Below are 25,170 nucleotides of genomic sequence, written 5' to 3'. Positions count from 1 at the left end.
GAAGTGTTTTCTATTGACTGTGTTATCACAGATTTAATCCAGGTTTCTTATCTGATTCCAGTGACACCTGATATACAAAAGGGGAAAACCACATAGCTCTGGTTGTCAGCCAAAAAATATCAGTAAAAGACACTCTCGTCAACCCTGGCCTAGTGGAAATATAAATGATAGATGATGATTCAGTTTAAGATGGTGAAATAAAAGCACTTATAATTTACTGCTCTCCGATGAAATACTTCCAAAAATAACATAAATAATAAAAAAAATGAAAAAAAAAGAAAATGAAACCACATGTGTAATTATAAGTAATTGGCAACAAATTATGATAAATAGCTTTCAAACAGGGACATATTTTGCACTAACAGGAGAAAAGACATTCACTGGCACATATCTTGGGTAGAATGTAGTTTACACAAAGTGTCATAGTTCTGAGACATTCTTCAAAGACTGTTTGAAGCCTCCGTGAGATGGAAAGTGGACAGGCAAGAGAAAAACAAAATCTGTCTCCAGAGAATTCCAATTATATATCTCCAAATGGTGGAATATGGGGATAAGGAAAAAAATGCTGACAGACTACATTTGATAGTTGTGAAACAGCCTGCTGGATAATCCAGACGACTAGCATTTAAGTGTGAGATGGGAGGGAGAGGAGACAATCACTAGAGGGCTAACAACACAGAGAAAGTAAAACTGAGGGAGTTTTACATTGTGAGCCACGTGGAGCACCGAATGTCAAAAATAGAGAAAAATATGGTCCCTGGGCAGAAACTAAAACAGATTTGGGGAGGTGGGCTTGAAACCTGAAACTTAAATAGCTACTGTGGGCTGCTCTGATTCATTCTCCCACCACTGCCCACATAGAGTTCAGTAAATAGCTGGCTTCATTCAGTGATTAATAGAAAGAAATCAGCCTGAAACATAGGCAAAGGAAGCAAAAACGCAATGAAAAAGCAAAGGAAGTTCATACCAGAGACCATTTTTTTTTTTTTCAGGAAACAGAGGAAAAGTTTATATAAGTACTTACTTATAGTCTCAAATAAATTATAGGCATGATCTCATTAATATTAGAGTGAAAAGCTCAAAGAAAAGATGCATTTTAATAGATTGTAAAAGTAGTAGAAAGAAATGAAAAAATGAAATGGCACAGACCAAGAAAGCAATGGAAAAAATAAAACCATTATGAAGTTAAAAATTACATAAGAGGTCACAAAATAGAATAAACACAACTGAATACTCACTTGGGTTAGGGTTGACAAAAGTTGACAACAAATTTAAAAATTCAAAATTGATGATAAAGAATATTATAAATAGTTATACAGGCAAAAGAGATTTAACACAATTAGCATTTGGAAAGAAAAATTACTTAGACACACCATAGGATAAAAACTTTCCTGAAATAAAGACTGAAATGTGGAATAAAAAGACATGTGTTGCTTGATTCAACACTAACTTTCAACAATCTCTCCAGTTTTACCATAGTTTTTTTCCATCTTATATTTAGATAACATAAATTTAATGGTTTTTACATTATTTAACAACTTTCACATGTGAAATACTTGACTCCTAAATTTATGAAATTCTGTCTTTCGATCGCTCTATTCTTCTATACAAACACGTATCTCTACAGAAGTAGCTGGCATGATGTTCACGAAATATTAACACTTTCTTGGTGGTGGAAATGTTGAGACTGTACATTTCTGCAATGCCTGCCTTCACTTTTAACAATTATGTATCATTTCCACAAATGACAATGAAGTCATTGGGATTTAAAAAAAGAAATGAAATGCAAAGATGAACTGAGAGAGAAAAGAAAAATGAGACTTCTCAATTCTTGTACTGTTGCCAGATTCATGGCCCTTCCTTCCACAGCTCATCCAGCAATCAAGTGATTTCTCTAAAATAGAAGCCTGGCATATTCATTTTCATCTTATTATACTGCAAGATTTTCAATAAATTGCCACTAATCCAGGATCAAACCCGATCTGTCTAATTTACACAAAACTCTCTAATCCAGTCCCAACAGGTCTTTCCTACATGAACATCTTTCACTTTCCTTAACTCACCTTCTTCCTATTACCTGGAACCACTAGTGGTAAGAGTTCCTCATGTTTCAGGTGGTGGGAAAAAATGTGCTGTTTGTTTGTGTTTGTTTGTTTGTTTGTAGAAGTAGGCAAAGGGGCTGGAACTCCAAATTTTTCCACACAATTCAGTTCAATATCATCTCTGTGAAGCCTTCCCTGCCATCACTCTTTTTTCCACACTATGAACCAAGTTAAAAAATTATGTGCATCCTTTTCCACCCTCTGTATCAGCACCATGCTGCACAATAGTAAAGCCTGATGCAAAAGAAAAAAAATATTAATACTGATCCTATATTTACTTAAAATTTGGGTATTTTGTTAATCATAGGTTTTTGCATCAAGTTTGATTTTTTTAAATACTCTTTCAAAATAGCATTTATCCTGATTACTGATTTCTATATATTTTTTTTGTTTCAGGTGAGGGCTCACGCATATCACCCTAGTTTTAGCCCTCCTCTATACTACTGAAGCACTTACTACAATCCATAGCTACTCATCTACACATCTATTATCACTACCAGACTGGGACCACATAAAAGGAAAGGAACCAGTTTCATTTCTCTATGTATATCTAAAAATCAGCACAGTCCCTAAAATGGAGCAGGAACCCATTTAGCAAAGATGAATAACAACCCAGAAAAGAGAAATGACCAATTTTTTTTTAGTTTTTAAGAGTAAAATCTTCCACAGAGAAGAAAATATCTAATCTAAATGGAGAGGGGTTGGTTGGTTGGTTTGTTTTGTTTTTGTTCTTTTTTTAAGGTCAGGGAACTGTCGTTTAATTCAAGTCACGAACTTGGAGTAATTAAGCAGTGAAACCAAATCAGTTTCTTTTCCCCCATAAACATCTATTTGTGGCACAAAGTATTGAGTGTACCTATTCTAATATATTGAGTGTAATCCATTCTAAGAATATGCCTGTATTTAGTGTACTATGAGAAGCAGAAAATATTAAAATTAAAAGAAAGCTTAGATTATTTAATCCTCCCATTCTCTTATACATAAGGAATCAAGCCTAGCAAGGTTAAGTGACTCGTTTAAAACCACAATAGAGTCAGAACTTGAAATTAGGTCACCCATTTCTCCACCCGGTGTTTTTGTCACTGGAGGTTTTTTTCACAAATCTAGAAGAGGGGACCATTGGAAAATGGGAGAGTGGGGAGTGGGGATTTTTTTCTAGGTCAGGCAGAATTGACCAGTTCATGGGTAAAATAAGTCACAAGCAATATCATACTTACTGCTTGAACCATGGTCACTGCTAAGGTGATGTGGTTGAAAAATGACCTTTCAAAGTTAATTCCAGCCCCTTGCTGTAGTCTTTGTCACTGGCTTCTCTATGATTCATTTCCATCGGTAAGAGAGTGACTCTACTTTCTGCCTACTCTAATTCAAGGTTTGTGGGGTCCGATTTAAAATATACACTGTTCAAATACTCTGTATATTAACAAGAGCAAGTCATTTTTAGCTGCAGATTAATCATATAAATATATTATTATACCTAGTCATGCCTGGAGTAAATTGGAAGTAATTATGTAGGAGTTAGTAACCAACTTGGAGTTGAAAGCTAGAAAATAGTTATTGGTTCTGAATAAGAAAATTCTGAATTTCATCTTTAAAAGATAGAGCCATACAAAGTCACCATTCTGAGCCAGAATTCTTCACAAATTACCAAGACTCTGAGCGCTCCTAATGACTCTTGCAAGATTTGCTCGTGGTGAAAAGTGACTGGTCCTTCATAAAAGTGTTTTGTTTAATGTAGCTATGAGTTATTAGAGAGATAGGAATGAAGACCAAAATAAAATATTTAACTATGACTTAATTTGATGAAATGCAGTTAGGGAAAATAAAATATGCATTATTATTATTGTTACTGTTGTGAACATTGTGTACAAATGAAATAATCCCTTTTTGTACTAGTCATTAGACTTCCTTTCTGATCAATTTATTCTTTAAATTAACAATTAAGAATCCTTGGTTAGGGATTCCTGGGTGGCTCAGTCGGTGAAGCGTCCAACTCCAGCTGGGGTCATGATCTCACAGCTTGTGGGGTCAAGCCCCTGGTTGGGCTCTGTGCTGACAGCTTGGAACCTGGACCCTGCTTTGGATTCTGTGTCTTCTTCTTTCTCTGCCCCTCCCCTGCTCCTGCTCTGTCTCTCAAAAATAAGTAAACATTAAAAAATTAAAAAAAAAAAGTAATCCTTGGTTAATTTTGCCCTTTCTCTTTGTTGGGCCACCTGACTTGTCCTAAAATCTTCTTCACAAACAAAGAGAAAAAACCATAGGCTCACCTGGATCCCTTGTCTACAAATCTAATATCATTGATTTTTATCCCTTTAAAATCTGTAAAATTTATAGAAGAATTTATTTTTTAAAAAGGAAGCCAATAAGATATTTCTTAAGAATAGGCCAATGAATAAGTAAGGAGTATATTCTTCACTAAAGAAATAAGGTCTTTTCATTGGAATAATAAACAATCATAGCTTCCAACCACAATTTCAAGAATTGTCCTCAAGGCTAGAAATCTACTTACATTCATAAAATAATTTGTGATAAGCTTTTCTATACAAGTACTACTCTTCATTAAATATTTACATATGTACAAATTTTATTTGGCCTCATATTACTGGTATCAATTTATAAATGAGGGCTTGGATTGGATGAATTCCAAAGCATCTTTCAGCCTTAAAATTGTTAGTGATTCTAGGATATACCTAGAGTGATAGCAAAAAAAGGTATCCTCAGATATGACTCACAATATTTGGCATTTGCACATTTTACAGTTCTCATATACAATCATTCCAAGGCAATGTAATAACTGAAAGACTAATGTCAATTAATTAATATTTCTTTTCTAAAAATAAGAGATTTTTGCTTGGAAAGTGGCCATTTTTATCAAAATGTTCCCCCAAACATCCAGAATACATTCATTCACACAACCTAGATCAGGAAAAAAAGAAGAATAGAAGAAAAATCTGGAAGCAACAAAACAAAAAACTAGACCTAGATTTAGTGTCATAAGACAGCTGCAAGAAATTTAATTAAGTTGTTAAGCCTACCTAATGAAAAAGAAAAGTCAGTACATGAAAATCCTGATAAATTGCATTAACAGAGTCAGCAGAATCCTACCCCTTGGCTATGAGTTTTCTTCTTTACTCCATTCCTCAGCTACTCTTTTAATTTTAAAATACTCACCCTAGTTGTGATACTGTACAAAACCTGCCCCCCCAAAACACTAAACTTCCCAAAAATACAAAACTACAGACACAAAAACTTCCCGGAAGATTAGCATTTCACCAGCCAAAATAGATCTATGTTTGGAAAAGCATCTAAAAGGCCTTGTATTGAGTTCCTAATTTTGATGATTCTGATCAAATTCTATCCTACTATTCTGATCAAATTTGAGACAGATAATTTATAGGATCTTACAGTGCCCAGAGTTTTATTCTCTGGTAGGCAGTGCTTCTTACTTAGAGAACCATCTGTACACATTTTCCTATATTTTGAAGTCAATTGCTAAGGTTGTGCTAACGTGTTACCCTCTATCGGTATAGGAGAAACAGATGTTTTCAATATGTTGTCAGACTCTAAATAAATTTCTTCCATTAAAGAATGCAATGTTCTCTGCTAGTTTATGGTTCATTAGCATGCATTGACTGTTCTACTATTCAAGTAATATCATAGGTTAAGGTGAAAGAGCTTTCCTAGAGAGACAGTGTCTAGCATAGTGCATGGAACACAGTAGGCTCTGAATAACTATATGTTGAAATAATACATAACTGAATGAACTACTGTCAAAAAGAATTCATACAAGGAGTTAAACTTTGGCTCAAAGCACAGATTTTTCAAGTCAAGTGTTTTAAGTCCTGTTTGACCAACATAAGACAGGGAACATGTCTTCGCTGGCCTTTGTTTTTGTTTTTTGACGCAGCAGAGGTTTCACTCTATTAGTCAGTATTTGTTTTGTTCCATTTTCCTTTTAAAAAATGTTTCATGTAACAGAGAAAGTCCTTTTCTTGCTGATACTAGAAGAATCTCCAAAGGTCACCGCATAGGATATCCAATAAACAATTCTGATTAAGGGCAGCGCCACTGGGAAATTTAGGGTTGTTGGTTGATATTCATAGTGTATATTTAAAAATGTCATAGTCTATTTTCAAATTCCAATGCATAAATATGAACCATGTATCTCTAATAGCCCTATTTCTCTTGTCCCAACTTTCCAGGATGGTCTGTATTTCATCTAATTTGAATGCTGAATTGATTCTATTCAAATCATTTTTCTGAAATGAAAGATGGCTCACTCTCTCTTCACTGAGGGATGGATTAACTCTCCCAATAACTGGCTTGGATTGTTTTTGAATGTAAAAATTACATAGGCTTTTTATTTTAATAAAGAATAATGGTTTATCTTTAAAAACATGTAAAAAGGCATTCTGTATTAAGGTCATCATCTTTTAGGAAACTATTCTAGCGACAAAATTACATTAGACTTTCTGATTTCTCCATAGTGTCCTTAGATAAATAAACAACCCAATATACCATGTTAAATGCCCCGAATGTTACTGGAAAGAGAATACGGGCATATTTGTCTATTTTGCTTGTGCCAGACCCAGACGGCGGTGGGGCAGAAGGAGGAGTAGTTGCTGACAACTTCCCAGAAGCCCCTGTGGTATTAACAGTGGTCTTAATTCGCTCCAGTCTTGATCCAAACACACGCTGGGTAGAAGCAGGTCCAGCAGAAGCCTGTTGGGGCACGTCCCCAGTTCTCCCAGGAGTAGAGGGAGGAGCAGAGAGAGGTGCTCTTGCAGCAGATATTGTTTCGGCTGCATTCGCATGGCTGAATGGGTTTGGACTGGAAGCTAAGTAAGACTGCGATGTGCCTTCAGAAGATCCTGGAATAACTGTGGAGGATTTGCTCGAATGGTTTCCCACCTCAGTTCTGTTGCCAGCATCAGATTCAGAGTGAACCAAGGCATTTGTTCTTTTTCTCATATTCAGATTGGCATTTGTGTTCTGAAAAGGTATATTAAAAATTACAATGATTATGTCATCCTATGTAAATTAATACAAAATTAAAGGGAACAAATAACTAAAATTAGTTGTTTCTATGATATAAATGTTTACTCATATACGATATCCATTCAGCTTACTGTAAAAGCTTAAAAATACCTAAGGAAAAAAAAAACATGAATACATTTGAAAGTGAATCCAAAATCTTCTATTTCAAAATATTTCCAGTCTTATAAATGGTCAGAAGTCAAATCTATAGAAAGATTTGGCTATTAGAGCTCTAAACTAGAGTTATGCTTGATTTTATTTGAGAAGTTCATGAAGATAGCGATACAACTTTCTTCAGTTTTATTGTAAATGATATTTTGTGATAGGTTGTATACACTTCAATGAGTTTTATATATGACTGTTTTATAAACAGCAAGAACTGTACTTACTCTTGTGCACAGAAAAACAATAACAACCATATATATGTGCATGACATTCCTTGAAAAAAGGAAACTCCAAAAGCTTAAATTTCCAAATCCCTGAAACTTATTTTCATAATCTTACATGGACGCACACACATTATTATAAAACCTGGAAGGCCTAATGCGTTTTATTTTTTCACCACAATAATGAATATACAAAGGAACACTAGTTTTAAACAAAATTTTATATTAGACATATAAACAGCATCACCATATCATTGCATAAATATCTGAATTCAAACTATTTACCAATAAAGAGTATTTAAATCAAAATGGAACTCATCCATTTATTTTCTCATCCCTTTATTTTATGCGTAGAACAAGACTATATTTGAATAAAGATGCATGATAAAGTTTAAAATTAATTCTCCTTATATTCTGACAGGCACGATAAGTAACTGGATAGCCAACTATAGACTGTCCATGCTAATGAAGGAAAATAATTGCTCAAATGATTCCCAAAATAGTCATGTCTGTCTTTAGAATATACCATGAGTTTTTTGCAAAAATGTTTCCTCTTTAATTATGTTTATTCTAAGCTACATTAAGGGTATATTGTAATTACTTTCTATACCTTCTCCTCTTACCATTTTATGAAATAGGTGGTGAGTGAAAAGAGGAGGAAGGAGAAGTGAGAGAGAGAGGAAGAAGACCAGCTCACAGGTGGGTGATTAGAAGGAGACAGCATACAAGAAATGTCACAGATAATATCACATACAATTAACTGAGAGCTCCTTTTACGGAGGAATGTTTATTCTACAAATAGAATCCTTTTTCAATACCACACCCAATAACTAGGTTGAATGTGTTTAATCCATATGTAATATATTTGTGAATTATGACTGCGAATTCGCTAAGTAGAGAAAGAGTAAAAGCCCCACAAAATGTAGAGTCAAAGATCTGAGAGGTTTCCAAAGTATTCTTCATGTCAGGCTGGAGTATTCTTCTAAGCAGGTTGCTGTCAAACTCATGAGAAATTGTAGTCTAACATATGACACCTAATTTTGGTGGAGAAAATTGAAACCAAAATCGACATCAACATAAAAGCTAAAGGTACCAGGGGAGCCTGAGTGGCTCAGTCGGTTAAGTGTCCACCTCTTAGTTTCGGCTCAGTCACAATCCCATGGTTTCATGAGTTTCAGCCCCTCATGGGGCTCTGTACTGACAGTGCGGAGTCTGCTTGGGATTCTCTCTTTCTCCTCTTTCTCTGCCCCTCCCCTGCGCATGCTGTCTCTGCCTCTCTCAAAAATAAATAAACTTAAAAAAAAAAGCTGAAGGTAACATTGTTTACCCTGCACTTTTACACTTTTCCTCTACAAAGCACATTGTAAATGTCAATTAATCCTCAGATTTTGAGTCCCTTTTTACGTAAAGGAATAATGTTAATTGATTAACATTAACTTTGAAATGTCATACACACAGTGAAGAATATACGGAAGGATAAGTTATATCCACAACATTAAGAGAGCTAACCCTATCATTGACAAGATGCATACCCACACACAATACAATCAAAAATATAACAAAAAGTAAAATATAGTGAAGATCAAACTGTAGTAAAATGATGAATATATTAAGGGAAGGGAAGAGAGTAAGAAAGGATCAATTAAACAAACAGGAAAGAAACATATTTTTCAAGTATAATCTGATATTTGCATAATGTCTTCTTCCACCAGAAGTTAGGTTGCCCCAAATCTTTAAAAACTCATATTAATCCAAAAACTAAATTCAAAGAATTAGAGATTTCTACTTCTGGTCAAAATGGAGTAAGAGGGACTGAATTTACTCTCCTGTATAAATGACAAAAAAAAAAAAAAAAAAAAAAAAAAAAAAAAAAAAAAGAAAGAAAGAAAGAAAAGAAAAGAAAATCTGGACAAAATATGTCAAACAATTATTTTTTGAAGACTCTGAGCCCTGGATGACATAAAATCATAATCATCAAGAGAGAAGAAACAAACTTGAAAGTGTTTCCATGCTGTGGTAGAGGAGAGGAGAATCCAGGAGAAATATGACAGATTCCCTGAACTGAGGAGTTGGAGCTGAAAATCTGGGGAAATCAAGATGGCTAGAATTCACAGGAAAAAGTAACAGAGAAGTGTACATAAATACATACATACATACATACATACATACATACATAATAAGTAAGTAATAAGAGAGAGATAGAACTCCAAAAATCAAGAGAGTAGCCATTGACTATTTTGCTAAGCACAGATCAGTTTGAGAGTGAAGTACTACCTGGCCATAAAAAGAATGCCCTAAAAGGATGAGAAGAAAGTACCTGAAACACAAAGCCAGAAATAATGCCTGTTCCCACCAGTCAGACCGCAAAATCTCACCATTCACGGAGCGCTTGGTAGAGCACTAAGAATGACCTTGCCTCAGTAATATGGAGTAATTAGCCCCAAACCCACAAAACTCTAGTTCTGCTGAATGAATTTTAAAAGTAAGACCTGAAAGAATGAAACTAACTGTAAGTGACTTAGCTGGGCCCCAGAAGAAAGTGCAAGAACATTTATAGGATTCTGTCTTCTTTCCCTCCAGATCAGTATCTTTCTGGAACTTCCTGAAATCCCAAATGTGAATCATGTTCTGTATCTTTGACTAAATACAAAAACTGCACCAATTTTTCCTCCTTCTCCATAGTCATGCCTCATGTGATATGAATTTCCTATTCCTCCCCCATCAAGAGATGGAGTTTATTTCCCCCACAGTCTTCCTTATAACTTTTTTCTGGCCAACAGTATGTCGCAGAAATGATGGTATGCCATTTCTGTCTTAGCCTTAAGACTTCTTGCTTCCACTCTCTTTCAAAACACTGTCATCAACACCACTTGTCAACAACAAGCTAGGACTAGACTGCTGAAAAGATCCTCTGGAGCAGAGCCAGTCACCCCAGTGAGGCTAGCCCAGGTCATCCAACAGCTAGATGACCACTAGACACATGAATTTTCTCAGCTGAGAAAGGATGAACTGCCCAACCAAGCCTAATAAAGATCAACAGAACTTTTCAATTAACTCACAGGCCTGAGATTAAAAGATAATGTTTACGTATGCCACTGAAATTTTGTACTTATTTGTTATGCAGTATTATTGTGGCACTAGATAACATGCTTAGACCAATTAAATCAAGGGTGCTAATATAAGATATTGCCAAACTTCTAGTGAGGAGAACTTCTCAGACATTCTGGGATAAGTGGAAGGCCAACCTACCCAGAATTCATCAAAGACCATTAGGGGGCCCTGTTGCCTAACTACAGACACCAGCTAAAGGACCAAGATATTTTGCCCTTTATAATCCCATTCTTAAAAAACAACTGTATTTTAAAACTGGGAGAAATTCTAAAATTGCAGTTCCTCACTTTACAGTAGAAGACAGTAGAGCAGAGAGGTTATAACTTGCTGGAAGTCATACAGTAAGTGACTTACTGAAGTGTTTTTATCATGTTGTACAGCCCCTCAATAAACAAATGTGGAGGTATTAAAAACTTAACAAACTACACCTATGTATTTGAGTCAGTTAAGTACTTGTAATAGCCAATAACACTGTAAAAAATTTATTCAAGACTTAGGGGTGCCTGGGTGGCTCAGTGGGTTAAGCATCCGACTCTTGGTTTCAGTTCAAGTCATGATCTCACAGTTCCTGGGTTCAAGTCTTTGTCGGGCTCCACGCTGACAGTGCGAAGACTGCTTGGGATTCTCTCTCTCTCCCTCTCTCTACCCCTCCCTGGCTCGCTCTCTCTCTCTCTCTCTCTCTCTCTCTCAAAATAAATAAATAAATGAACTTAAAAAAATGCTTATTCAAGACTTGGAAATCAGAAAGGACTACAGCATATTCTTTCAATGTCATATGGAGCATTGTTTAATAAGCCCACCCAAGGATTATTAAGCATGTAGGGGAATTTACTTGACATTGATTTTGCTATGTAATATTGGATTCAAGTGCAAACACTGTGGACTTTAACTTGTAGACTCCAGTCCAGTACAAAAGATCACTGTTGCCCAGTATGATATTAATTACTTCTATATCTAACCTGGTATTTATCCTAGCACTCTTTTTCTTTAAAGTGACTACTTTTAGTCCTGAAAAATATTTCAAACCAGTTTTACTATTTGTGTGGTTCCCTTATTAATTAATGAGTTGGACAAAACTTTGACAGATGTCCATTTCATGTTTGTATGAGTTCTATTTTCAATGGTTTAAAAATTATATTCAGGCCACATATACTATTATATTCTCATGACATCTACTATCATGACATCTACTATAAATATCACAGAAATTAAGCATAGACTTGAAGAATATGCCTAGAAAAAAAGAACTGACCCAAAGCAAAAGAGATAGGATCAGTCTAAAGTGACTGGAAAAAAAGAATCATAAACACAAGTAGACATTTGACTGATACCACCACTCACCAATCTGGTTCTTCACCTACATTCAAACCACCCTGTTCCAGGAGAAGCTAAGAGTATTGTTTTATTCCTCACCCAAGTGTAGGTATTTATCTGAAGGATACATAAATGCTGATTCGAAGGGGCACATGCACCCCAATGTTTATGTCAACAATAGCCAAATTATGGAAATAGCCCAAATTTCCAGGGACTGGTGAATGGATAAAGAAAATGTGGTATATATATACACAATGGAATACTACTTAGTGATGAAAAAGAATGAAATCTTGCCATTTGCAACAATGTGGATGGAACTAGAGGGTATTATGCTAAGCAAAATAAGTCAGAGAAAGACAGATATCATAGGATTTCACTCATATGTGGAATTTGAGAAACACAGCAGATGAACATAGGGGAAAGGAAGGAAAAATAAGATAAAACCAGAGGGGGAGGCAGACCATAAGAGACTGGAGGGGAGGTGGGTGGGGGGGGTGGGCTAAATGTGTGATGGGCTTTAAGGAGAGCACTTTTCGGGATGCGCACTGGGTGTCATAATGAAGAGATGAATCACTGGGTTCTACTCCTGAAGCCAAAACTACACAGTTAGTTAGTGTTAACTAACTTGAATTTAAATTAAAAAACAAATAGAAAAAAGAATCAAAGAAGCAAGAGACTTTATGAAAATGGAGGGAGCAGCAGGAAGTGTGCCACTAGGATTACCACTCCAAAACAAAGATCAAATCTTTCTGTTTTTTCTCGGTTTAAAAGTATTAGTGAGCTTTTAGACTATAAAGACTACCTTATTAATCACTGTAGGCAAATGCACACAGCAGGCACCTACTTCATTTTTTAATAATTTTTATTGAAATGGATATATTACAGAATCAGGATTCTTTTCAAATGAAAGTAATTGAAGGAAAAGTATCAAAAATGTTCTGACCTCCAGATTATCATTCCATTGCTTATGGAGCAGATTTCTAGACTACTGCAGATACTACCTAAGGTGCATGTCACCCTGATGCAACCCCAGGTCTCACTAAGAATGCCTAAGGTGTCTCAATATTCATATATCAGAACACACATAAAGGAAAGCAGAATTAGACTCACTTGGGGCTTAAATCTTCGCTTTCTGCCAAGTACCCAAACGATACTCAAGTTATTTTGTACCGATTCTCATGGCTACGTAAAAAGTAGTTGTCATTTTCCATGATGACAAACCACAAAAAGAGTGAGAAGTCAACTGACCTACCTGGCACCGGATTCACCAGGAATACTATTCACACAGTCTTCGAACTTTGGAACAACTAACGTGTCAGAGTGATGTAAGGTTGAGACTTGAGTGGCCTCATCACTGTTCAGTCAGTTTTCAGCAGACACACAGTGGTTGCAAACAAGAAAGCACCTAGGCTTCATCTGAATTTTAAAAAATGGTTTAGCTTGAAATCATTTTGTCATTAGTCACAACAGCCCAAAGCAAGGAAACTGGTGGGACAGAGATGCGAGGCAGCAGACTCAAACATTACCAACAAATTCAAGCAGCAACAGGCAAACAGGAGCAAATCCAAGCCATTCATCAATCATGACTGTGATCTGACACGATTTCTAGAGAAGTATTATCAACTGCAAAAAGAAAATTCATCTCAATTTATTACTCTAGCAGCAATGAGATAAAGTGACTAAGGCGAGCTTTGCAGAAGACACGCTACATTCATATGGCTCGCTTGAGAAGCTAATGAAGTTTAATAAAATGTAATTTAACCCTTCTAAATTAAAAACAAACAAGGCTAGTAATGAACATGTTTATCTTCCAGAATATCAATGAGTCAAATATTTAAAAAAAAATCCAATAACGGAAAGACATTTATTCCAGGCCATCTGACAGGGCTGCAGGGGTGAGCCACATATCTTATATAATAAGGAAATAAACAAGTATGGTAGAGCAGCTGAAACTAAACTCCAAGGTAATGATTTACTGAGGACTATCATTAGCGTTTTTAGAAAATGCTGCTGCGTAGAAATGAAAAACATCCCCTCCAAACAAACATGCTAAATATTTCATAAATAGTTACCAGGGGACTCTATCATACATTGAACAGCAAAATGCAGAAAGGAAAATGCTGAGCACTCTATTTATTGTATTTCATTTTCTCCCCATGTTAGCATTTAATTCAATGTTTGTATTTCCATAAGCTATGGAAATACTACTTTCAATATCAGGCACTGGGATAAAGGAAAAAAAAATTATGTCTTCAATTTGAAATTACCAGAGAACAAGAGCTTAAAGGATTCATTCTTTTTCTCTTTACATATTTAGACGTTGAAAGTTTAAAATATTAGGATTTCTTGAAGACATGCAAGGTGGTGGTTACTTTTATTTCCTAGTGATTCCCAGTACTTCTTCCTATTTGTCAAGATTTGTCTATTAAATATATTGCTCTAGCAGAGGAAATCTCTTTGCCAGAGATTTCACTACTTGGAGCAGAAGTTCTCAGCTTGATCAAGTGGACTTGACCAGAACTGCTACCTGGAATTGCTTCAGAAGGTGCATCCACCAATGCTCCCAACATAACCCTAGAGAGGGTAGAGGGCAAAGGACACTCCACTCATTTTATCCGAATGCAAACACTAACCTGCATGAATTTTTTCTTGCTCGTTAACAAGAAGCAGCATTATAGTCATTCTAAATGTTTATAAGAATAATCTGGGAGCTAGTTAAAAACTCAGATAGTATTTGCGGAAAGTCTTATTTATTCGTTATGTTATTGCCAATCATCAGAGATCAGAAATCGGGAAACACTTGCTAAATAATTAGGACTGTGTGCCTCTGAAATCAGACAGACCTGGACACAAGCACTGAATTTGCCATTTGCTAGCGTTGAGATATCTGGCAAGTTACTTAACCTCTCAAAACCTCAAGATCTCAAAATCTTTGCCAAAACAGGAGTTATAACGGTAACTTCCTTATAATGAATAAATAAAATAATACATGTAAGGCACTTACAATGTCCAGCACCTAGTAGGCATCAAATGAACATTACATAGAAATAGTCCAGGAGAAGGCAGATAATGACATTGTGGTCCCCACAAGAAGGTATATCACGCATAAATAAATCACCACAGTAAATGAACTTTTAGAAGATATTATCTGTATTTCTATAAAAACATGGCCACCGTTTCTAGTAACTAGAAAGGTGGGAGAACACTGAAGCAAAGGGCAGTCTATGGTGTAGGAGAAAGTCATGAAAAGCATGTTGCCGGCTGAAATGAGAAATAAATATGAGGAAACACAAAATGCACTACAAAGTTAAAATACATATTGGACACAGCAAACGTGGAGTATTAGCACTATAGTAAATCCCATAATGTATGATGTAAGACAAATATAAAAAGCTCTTCTGGGAAGTAAATGGCAATAGCAAGAATAGCAACAATGGTTAACTTTTGCTGAGTGGTTCTTCTGCAACTGGAGTTCAGCTGACATGCTTTTAACTAATTAGCTACCACAATCATACATCATGCTCCATGCAGGAAAAACTATAGCCACAAGTATTTCAATGTCCCAAAATGATGTGGGGTCCATAAAAGTATTTCTTGTATTATATCAGATCACTGGTCTCTTTCTGGAATTTTCCAAGTATTAGTGAAGTCTGGAAACTAGTGATCAGGGAAACAGCAAAGACTGCGGAACCACTATATTCCAACCTAGAGGAGGATATTCCTACCACACCCACATACACAGAACATTGGCAACCTCGTTTGGCTGGCCCACTTTCTAAATATAATGGAATATTAAAAAGCATTGTATCTGTGGATATATTGGTCTGGCACCATAGTATCACTCTCTTTTTTAATTACAGCAGTCAAAAGGACTTTCTTCCGCGTTGAAATTGGATGCAGAAAATGGGGCAGTGAAGGCACTAGACTTGGGATACTAGAAGGCAACAAATGCCAAAGAAGGTAAAATAATCAAAATATTAAGAGGTTTTAATCATTACTGTAGACTGAATAGTGACCCCTCAAAATTCGTATGTTGAAGTCCTAACCACCCACTGTGTGGCTGTATTGGAGACTGAATCTTTAATGAAGTGACCAAGGCTGATTCAGGTCCCAAGGGTCAAGCCCTGATCAGGTAACACTGGTATCCTTACAAAAGAAGAAGAGGCACCGGAGAACTCTTTTTCTCTAACAAAAGAGGCTACAACAAGAATGCAGCCGTCTGCAAGCCAGAAAGAGAGCTCTCACCAAAAACCAAACCTATGGAAACCTTGATCTTGGGTTTTCTAGCCTTTAGAACTATAAGAAAACACATTTCTGTTGTTTAAGCCAATGTTGTTTAAACCTATGTTGTTTTGTTATGATGGCCTAAACAATTATCTAACTTCAATAAAATTCAATTTGAGGCACATATATTTTAAGATTTTTTAAAACAGTGAGTAGTAACTGACCTCATAAGAAAAAAGTAAAACCTAAACAAACTTGCAACTCTCTTTTTAGATATTTTCTTTGTTTCTAGTCTGTTCTCTTCTCTCTTTTACACTGAATATAACTTTCTGAAAATCCCAAATCCTAGATAGAGTTAAGATACAGGACATTCAAAGAAACTGAGATGGCTTTGACAGGAAGGAAGCATTGATTTCTTTGTCATCTTCTTAATTTTTCTTGATGAATAAAAATGCATATATATCTACCATGGATCATCTACAATCTCTTCCTAAACTGTCCTAATTGCCTAGACATAAGATACCTCCATCTTCTCTTCTTTTCAGCTTCTTTTCACTCACATCTGAGGAATTTGGTGGTTAACTGAGGGTTTAAATCTTCTAGTTTGGACTTAGATCCAGATCCTCCTTAATTAATTAATTAATTTATTTATTTATTTAAATTTTTGAGTGATAGAACACAAGCAGGAGAAGGGCAGAGAGAGAGGGAGACACAGAATCCAGGCTCCAGGCTCCCAGCTGTCAGCACAGAGCCCAACGCGGGGCTTGAACCCACAAACTGCGAGATCATGACCTGAGCCAAAGTCAGATGCTTAACCGACTGAATCACCCAGGCGCCCCAGCTCCAGATCCTTCTTAACTACCCAATACTTCTCCCTAAGTATTTTTGCCTGTTTTCATATTATAACTTGAATGTATGACCCTGAAGACCACCTTCTCTCTCTGTGTTGTGGATTTCAGAGCATTTATTTGTTTAAATATTGAAAAAGTGTCATTAATAATATAATTTAGAACCTTTATTTTCCACATTTCCAGATTTCTTTAAACCTTAAAAGTAGAGTTAATTTACATAGATATCCGACAAATCACTGCAAAAGAAATCTCACTACATTTTTAAATCCCTAACTTGGGTGGCCAAATCAATTTATTTTTTAAAGCATGCTCATCATCCTGTGGAAATGATCTGCTTCAGCTTCAAAATATTCAGAAAATTACATTTGAACTTCAAAATCATTCAGACAATGCTTTTTCTCTTAATGTAGACTTGTTATGATTTGATCATAACAAAATCGTGCTTTGAGAAATAGCCACCCAGAAGGATTCAGGTTCGTGCCAACCCTCCGGGAGGCTGATATACCAAGTAGTCTGAGTCACAGTTTTATCTGCATTAGCAAAGGCAACAGGGGCACTATCCAAAAAGCAATGATTTATCAAGACCAGATTCTCCGTATACTTCCACTGGAAGGAAACATTTCAAAGCTCAAGCATTGTCAGTCACATCCCTTTGTAAAATCATAGCTATGCAGTGTAAGAAAGCCTTTGATGAGCCAAGAACCTTACCTAAAACAGTCTGAGTTTCTTTGCAATATTAGACAATGTTGGCCTATTGAATCTGAACATTTATAATAGCTCCAATAGATTTATTTTTAGGAGAAAGAGCTCAAGTGCCATGCTTCATCTCTTGCTGGAAGTGAGTAGTAGAAGATTCACGATTAAGCTCATAAGCAATAAAGGACTTATTAAAAGCATTGATTTACCCCATTATGAATTTGCCTAACGTATATGTATTGAGTGTACTGAGTGTCCAATTTTTCAAGGTATTTTGCTGAGCACTGAGAGTACAGAGGTGAAAAAAATACAGCCCTGGCATCTTCTCTCAGGAATTAAAAAAAAATTATAATAATCAGTAAGTGCTTTAAAGGGAAACTAAAGAAATTAGGAAGTGCATTACCTTTCCTGATTGCTGAGAAAGTAACTTTCAGAAAGAGACATAAACTGAAACTTTAGGAATCAGTGAGGTTTAACCAGGTAAGGAAGGAAGGGGAAAGGAAGGAAGTACCTTGGGGCAGTGGGGACAAATTCTGAAGATTTCTCTCAGTAGCATCAAGATAAGGAAGGCTGAGAAACTTCCTTGTCATTAAAATTTGAGATCTTTTGAGGATGTTCTAAAATCTTCCTTTTCTTTTCTTACTTTTATATTGTCTTGAAATGGGCAATTAAGGCAATGCTTTACATTCAGGGCTACTCTACCATAAGTAATGTCTAATACCAATACTTGATAGACAGAGATCATGAATATCCATGAATATCTCTACAATCTATTGAGTGCTTACTAAGGACCCAGTACTACACTAAATGTTTTTCACAAATAACCTCACATATTTCCTGCAATCACCTGTGAGATAGTATTAATAGTCTTATTTTTTCCAATGAGGACACTGAAGCCTAGAAAAGTTAGGTACTTCACTTAAGGTCAGACAATTAACATGGGTTAGAGTCATGATGTGAATCCCAAACCCACCCACACTTTTAACCACTTCTGGACACTGCCTATAATAATAAGTGCATATGTTAATGGGGTTGAAGGAAAACAGAAAAGAATTTACCTGAAATATGTCCACAACCCAAATCATTATAAATGGCTTGGTTTTTAATTTTATTTACATTTATTTGGTTTCTATCATAAATTAAACACTGTACTATGCTTTGACTCACAAAAAAATCTCTCTGATTAGTCCTGCCTTTCCAGTTTATGTGAAAATTGTTCTAGAGTTTTTACAGATTACTCTCTCTCCCATTCTTCCTTATATTCTTCCTATTCCTTTGATGCTTGGTTGTCATCACATGATTATAGATAGTACTTTGTATCTCTACATTTTGATTTTTTAAATGTTTATTTATTTTTGAGACAGAGAGAGAGAGAGCATGAGTGAGGGAGGGGCAGAGAGAGAGGGAGACACAGAATCCAAGGCAGGCTCCCGGCTCTCAGCTGTCAGCACAGAGCCTGACGCAGGGCTCAAACTCATGAGCTGTGAGATCATGACCTGAGCTGAAGTCAGGTGCTTAACCAACTGCCCCTGTAGATTTTGAACTGTTTTAAAATGAACTGTTTTAAAAATGAATCAACATCACCACTCAAAACTTATTAGACTAGTTGACACCACTCAAAGGTATTAGACTATCTTCTATATGATGATCTTCTGCAAGATGGAAGCTGTGCCCCAACCTTCTTTGACAAACTTTCTCTTAAGTTGGAATACAGCACTTTCAAAAGACGTTTAAAAATATACTACTCAAATATATGATATGGTAAAATTGAAACATCCTCCCCACCCCCAGCACATAAGACACTGCAATTGCAACTTTAATTGTAACCCAGATAAGGTATCGACATAAACAGTGGCTCTAGTTCCTGATTTGAGAATGATTTTCCAAACATGTAGTTATCTACAAGTAATTAAAGTTAATGAAGTTCAGCAATTCATGTGCCAAATTAGGTATAAAGTTAATGTGTATACATATGTGTATGTAGTAGAAAAGGACTCATTAAGCCACCTATTGTGTATGCTCTTATATTTTGAAAATCAATCCATTTCTCTAGTCTTTACAATTGGAACCACAGCCAATTGGTCATAAAGCATATGTTGAATTATCATTTTAACACGATTCATTACAAATCTACTCCATCTACAGTAAAACAATGCATTAGGCCAGAACAAATTGATATTCCACCATGACCTAGTTGGTAGGTCTTACATTGTCAAACAGATGAACCCCCCCCCCAAAACAGCTGAAGCCGTTCAGATATTCTCCAGAAATAATTTGACTTGTCCTCAAAGAGTAAGTGCCATGTATGGTTTCCAATGGGGCATTAGCAAAACCATTCAACATCGAACAAGGCTCTCATGTTGAAACAGCTGTTCATCCAAAGTGAACATTTTAAAACTTTCTTGGAGCCTAGATAATCTTACTTGAGCTAGAAAATAAGGTATTAGACTATTTTGCATGTTCTACCACTTTATGACAAGAAAGACAATTTTGCACTTCAGTAAAGGCGGATTGCAAATTTAGCATGAATTGAACCAGTAGCTGAGTTGCAATTTATGGTAAATGGCTCATCAGCACATTAATGTATACCACCAAGATAACCACTTCAACCAAGCAGGCCGGAAACTACATGACCCAAATACCTGGTAGGCAGCAAGAAAAATGTGCCCTTCACACACATCTATAAAATGAATCTTAAAACCAAAAGCTACCAAACATTTATCTTCGTTATCATTCTTGTTGGTAGAACGTTAGTAGTTAAAAACCAAAGGCAGAACCATAGGTTCTAAAAGCAAGTTGATTGAAGTTTCAGATTCTGCCAAATACTACTTATGTGACCTTGGGGGAGTTATTTAGTTCCTCTGGGCTTCCGATTTCTCTCCCGGGTAAAATGAGGATAATAACGAAAAGTACTTAGAGTTACTGATGGGTAGTGCTGTGAAGCCCTTGACACACTACCTAGAACATAGTAAACAATCAATAATTGTTAAATATTAATATTATATTGTTATTTCATATTCTAAGACAGAAGTGCGGATAGTCCCTATGAGGTAAAATATCACAATGCAAGTTTCCATTATTTCTATCCTCAGATATTTGCTATATTTTTTCAATAGAACTAAATATTTAATGAATACTGTAACTAAACACCTCAGAAAGGGTTGGAAATGTACGGGAACACTACATTTTGTGCTCTGTTCCAAATTCATCGTATTTCCTATTTCTAGATGGAGACAATCAGCTCCATTCCTTGGAGCAGTGCTAAGAACTAGCAAAAACCCAACTTGCCCAGATCTGGCAATTGTAGGAAGAGATAATTAAAGGCTCCTGTTTAAAAGGGTTCCTTTTGGGCTGATGGATGCTTGCAGAGAGACATAAAATCAGGAATCCTGTGATTTTGTTCTACTGAATAATATTAGTAATTTAAAAAATATTTGCACTTTCCCAACATACAACATACTAAAATTTCTCTTGCATTATAAAGAAGTAAACAATGTCAGCATCCAAAATTCCTCAAGCTTCTGACCCCTTTCAGCTATTGTTCTTCGATCACTGCCAGTTTAGGGGAAAATTGTCTACATTTACTATTCCTGCTTCTTCACCTGTTATTTACTCTTCAACCCATTGTTATTTTATATCCCCTCCTATCTTTCCCTTGAAACTCTTTGTGGATTATTCCAAAAGGAACTTTTTAAAATATGTATCTTACCTACGGTCTCAGCAGTATCTAAAACTGTTGCTCACTTCTATATTCTTTAAATTTTTCCCCTAAACTCCACAATCAAGTCACGTTCCCCTTTCCTTTCTCAGTCGCCAGTCTCTTCTTCTGCTTAATTCTAAAATGCTATCTTTCCATACAGTTCAACTCTCAGACATCTCAATTTTCTCAATCTTTGGGCAAATAAACCTGTCCGGTGGCTTGGATTACCATCTTTATATCAATATTATAAAATCAATGTCTACATCCCAAATTTTTCTCCAACCTGAAGTCCCATATATCTAGGATGATATCAATCAGATATACTAGAAGCATACCAAAATTTTAATTTATTCACTCATATATACACTCACTTATTCATCTAATTATTTAGCACATATTTATTGAATGCTCATTTATATATATGTCAGACACTGTTCTGGGCTCTGGTGATACAAAAGTGGAAGAAAGTCCCCAAATTCTTACCCTTATGGAACCTACATTTTTGACCAAAGTCTAATCTATATACCAATTTGTTCATATGCAATGAACCCAATGTATTTATCCTAACAAATACATCCCTCCTGCTGTATCCTACATTTTTTTTTAAATTTTTTTTTCAACGTTTATTTATTTTGGGGACAGAGAGAGACAGAGCATGAACGGGGGAGGGGCAGAGAGAGAGGGAGACACAGAATCGGAAACAGGCTCCAGGCTCTGAGCCATCAGCCCAGAGCCTGACGCGGGGCTCGAACTCCCGGACCGCGAGATCGTGACCTGGCTGAAGTCGGACGCTTAACCGACTGCGCCACCCGGGTGCCCCAACTGTATCCTACATTTTAAAGACTGGCACACTATCCAGCTAGCTATACAAGCCACAAAACTTCTACTATTCTTTCTACTTCTGCTTTATTCTTTTGTGTCCAATATCTTCAATATTTGTCCAATCGGTCTAGTCTTCTTCACAGCCTTTATAAAGGCAATCAACATTTCTCACTTGGCTACTGCACAGGCTATTAACATTCTCAGACCCACATGCTTATGAATCTTCCCTCTCTCTACTCCCCACTAAAATAGTATTTATGCATTGTTAATCTGATCACATTACTTCCATGCTTATATTCTTTCAGTTTGAACTCTACTGTTTTCAGGGGGGGAAAAAAAACAAAACCTTAAAATACTTACATGGCAGCGTAATACTCTACGTGATCTGGGCCCTGCCCCCCCCCCCCCCCGTCAGTCTCATCTCCCCGTTATTTTCAAACCCTCCACTTAACCACTCCGGGTACCCTCGTGTAGCGTATGCTGTTGGTGACTGTCTGTATTTATTTGGTTTATCCAGTATATTACTCCAGACAAGATGATGGCTTGCTGCTTTTCTCTGACTAAGGGGCACTCTGTCTACAGAAGCTTGATCTGGGGGGAGGGTTGGACTCGAAGTTCAAGAAAGCTAACATCCCTTGAGTAATCCTAATTAACAAGAGGCAAGAGTTGGTAAATAAGTATCCTGACTTCTTTGTCAGTGGTGGGACAGTTCTGACGTGTGTTCCTCACATACTCTGAGAGAACCTCTAGGATGATGAGTACACAGTGGTAAATCTGCTCATTAATCATACTTTATTGCATTTCTGTCCTTTACATCTTACTTTCCTTACAGTGCTTCTGGGGATCGCCTAAAAAAAATAAAGTGCTTGGACACAAATCCTTGCAGCAGAACTCTGCTTTGGGAAAAACCCAATTAAAACACCTGGACTCTAGCAGGATACCATCATTTAGTTCTACAAGCATCAGCTGTATTGTCTTGCCTCTGGATCCTTGCACATGCCTTCTTTCCCCCATCTTCGTTGCCTCCCTTTTATGCTTTCAAAGGCAGTACTCAGCTATTGATTTCTCTGAGAAGTTTAATGTGACACACCCACCACCATTATCAGAATACGCCACCACAGACATGCTAATCTGAACTGCTATACCTTTACACAGCATTTTATGCTTTTTCCTAGCCTACCATGTAGCATACTGTGTGAGTGCCCCTCCCAAATATGGGTTCCTTAGGACTGCAGGGCTCTTATGTATTCCTTTCCCCACTAACTAGCACAGTACCAAGCACTAAGAGATCTCCAATAAAAATAAGTCAAACGAGTAATAAATAAAAGATGAGCAAACTGTATTGAAATAAATCAACAACAAAATCATTCCTTCCTGTACACTCAGAACAGCAAAAATGAGTCTCACACAATGTGTCTCAGGAGATAAGTAGTTGGCAAAGCTATATAGCCAAAAGCAGAGCATTTAAATCCACTTGAAAACCAGATGACAGTCATTTATTCTATCCAGATTATACTTCCTGGGCTACTATAGTAGTTAATGAACTGTTTAATGAGTCAATCCTGGAATATTAACGATAACTGGAATTAAACGCCTTTCCTCTCCCGTTTCAGACATCTGCTTGTTTAAAAATATGACTGAAAGATTACTATTGAATAGAAGAGCATCACCTCCTAGATCAACATCTACCTTCCTCTTGCCCTCTGCTGCTACACAGGAAAAGCGTGAGGCTGGTGAGCACCAACCTGCCTGTACAAGAGCAAAGCAATGGGAAATGGGAGTCTCTCCTTGAAACCACATGAAACATGTAGCCAGAGGCTGAAATAGCTTGTTTAACAAGGACTGGATTTTTCCTCTCAATCATAGTTCTAAAGCTATCAGTTATTGAAAAGCTGATTTTCAAAGCACACACTAGAACAGCTTTTCTGTACAGCTGCAATGCTATTTAAATCTTCCATGAATATATCCACAAACCCAAGAAAATTCTAAGCTGAAATATTGCTCTTAGAGAGGACACACTAAAATAAAACCCTATGGGGGAAAAAATCCAGAAGTGAAATATGGTCATTAATTTTAATATTGGAATTATAAAATCAGGCATATGGCTTCTATTCCTCCAACCCAGAAGAGCCCTTGAAATCACTATTTGGAAGGTCAGCCTTTAAGGTTCTTTTGTGAGACTCTTTGATGGACATTACCCGTCTGCCTCACATCCATTCTTTAATACACTTCAGAAATGTGGATAAATGTCCCACCTAGTGCTATGGTGAGGTTAAAAGTAGATGTAGAATATGCAGTAAAGGCAATGCTTTGGAGACACAAAACTGATCAATAGGAGGCAAGATCATCCTTGGAAAGAAATGACTCTTGAACTCAACTTCCTGCTCCGCAGTAAATCTCAAGTCCTTATCTGCCACACCATTCTCAAAGAATCCCCAGTACCCCTCTGGTGATCCTGGCAACACTGATGTCACATTTTAATTTCCCATTACCAGCCATATCATTCCACTGAAGCCATTCAGGCTGCCATTATAGTATTTTATTTATAGTGTTGATACTTCTTTGAATTTCACCATAGTGGAAACTTTTAGACTCTAGCCAGCACGTTGCAGTCTGAGTTTCCTTCACTTAAAGCATTCAATTTCATCAAATTGCCTACCAAGTGAAATTATATTGAGCACTGGTCACTATAATATTTTGGAGCCATTTGTTTGGAGGCTGTTGATGAAAACACGCTGACACTATATCTTAAAAAGTTCACTGCAATCACTGACCAAAGGAAACCCATGATAAGAATTGTTCCGTGCCCCATCAAGTATTGCGTAGCCCTGTGGTTCACATCTGCCATCTCTTAACCCCCAATATAATGGACTCTCCAGGCCAGGGCCAAATGAATGCTTGCTAAATTACTGATTCACTTCAAATAA

General features: G+C 36.5%; 1 protein-coding gene and 1 long non-coding RNA gene across 3 annotated transcripts in view; one reads left to right on the top strand and one right to left on the bottom strand.

Annotated features, from left to right (window-relative positions):
- Positions 1-5,086: 5,086 nt before the first annotated feature.
- The window catches only part of GABRA4 (gamma-aminobutyric acid type A receptor subunit alpha4), a 68,008-nt gene continuing 47,924 nt past the window's right edge, over positions 5,087-25,170 (bottom strand). The window contains exon 9 of the mRNA XM_040484510.1: positions 5,087-7,094. Within this exon, the coding sequence (XP_040340444.1) occupies positions 6,561-7,094 (534 nt within the window). The 3' untranslated portion in view covers positions 5,087-6,560. The remainder of the gene's footprint in view (positions 7,095-25,170) is intronic.
- Positions 8,185-25,170, top strand: part of LOC121036243 (uncharacterized) — a 32,296-nt gene continuing 15,310 nt past the window's right edge. The window contains exons 1-2 of one of the 2 annotated variants that reach the window (XR_005793289.1): positions 8,185-8,224; positions 23,857-23,976. This is a non-coding gene — a long non-coding RNA (uncharacterized LOC121036243). Of the gene's footprint in view, positions 8,225-15,806; positions 15,911-23,856; positions 23,977-25,170 lie in introns of those variants that run through there. The other variant, XR_005793290.1, reaches the window with a different exon arrangement.

This window comes from Herpailurus yagouaroundi, unplaced genomic scaffold (genome assembly GCF_014898765.1).
Source record: "Herpailurus yagouaroundi ecotype Mexico unplaced genomic scaffold, PumYag 28, whole genome shotgun sequence".
Classification (NCBI taxonomy): Eukaryota; Metazoa; Chordata; class Mammalia; order Carnivora; family Felidae; genus Herpailurus; species Herpailurus yagouaroundi.
Note: the sequence above shows the minus strand (reverse complement) of the source record. Positions and strands in the feature narration are given on the sequence as shown.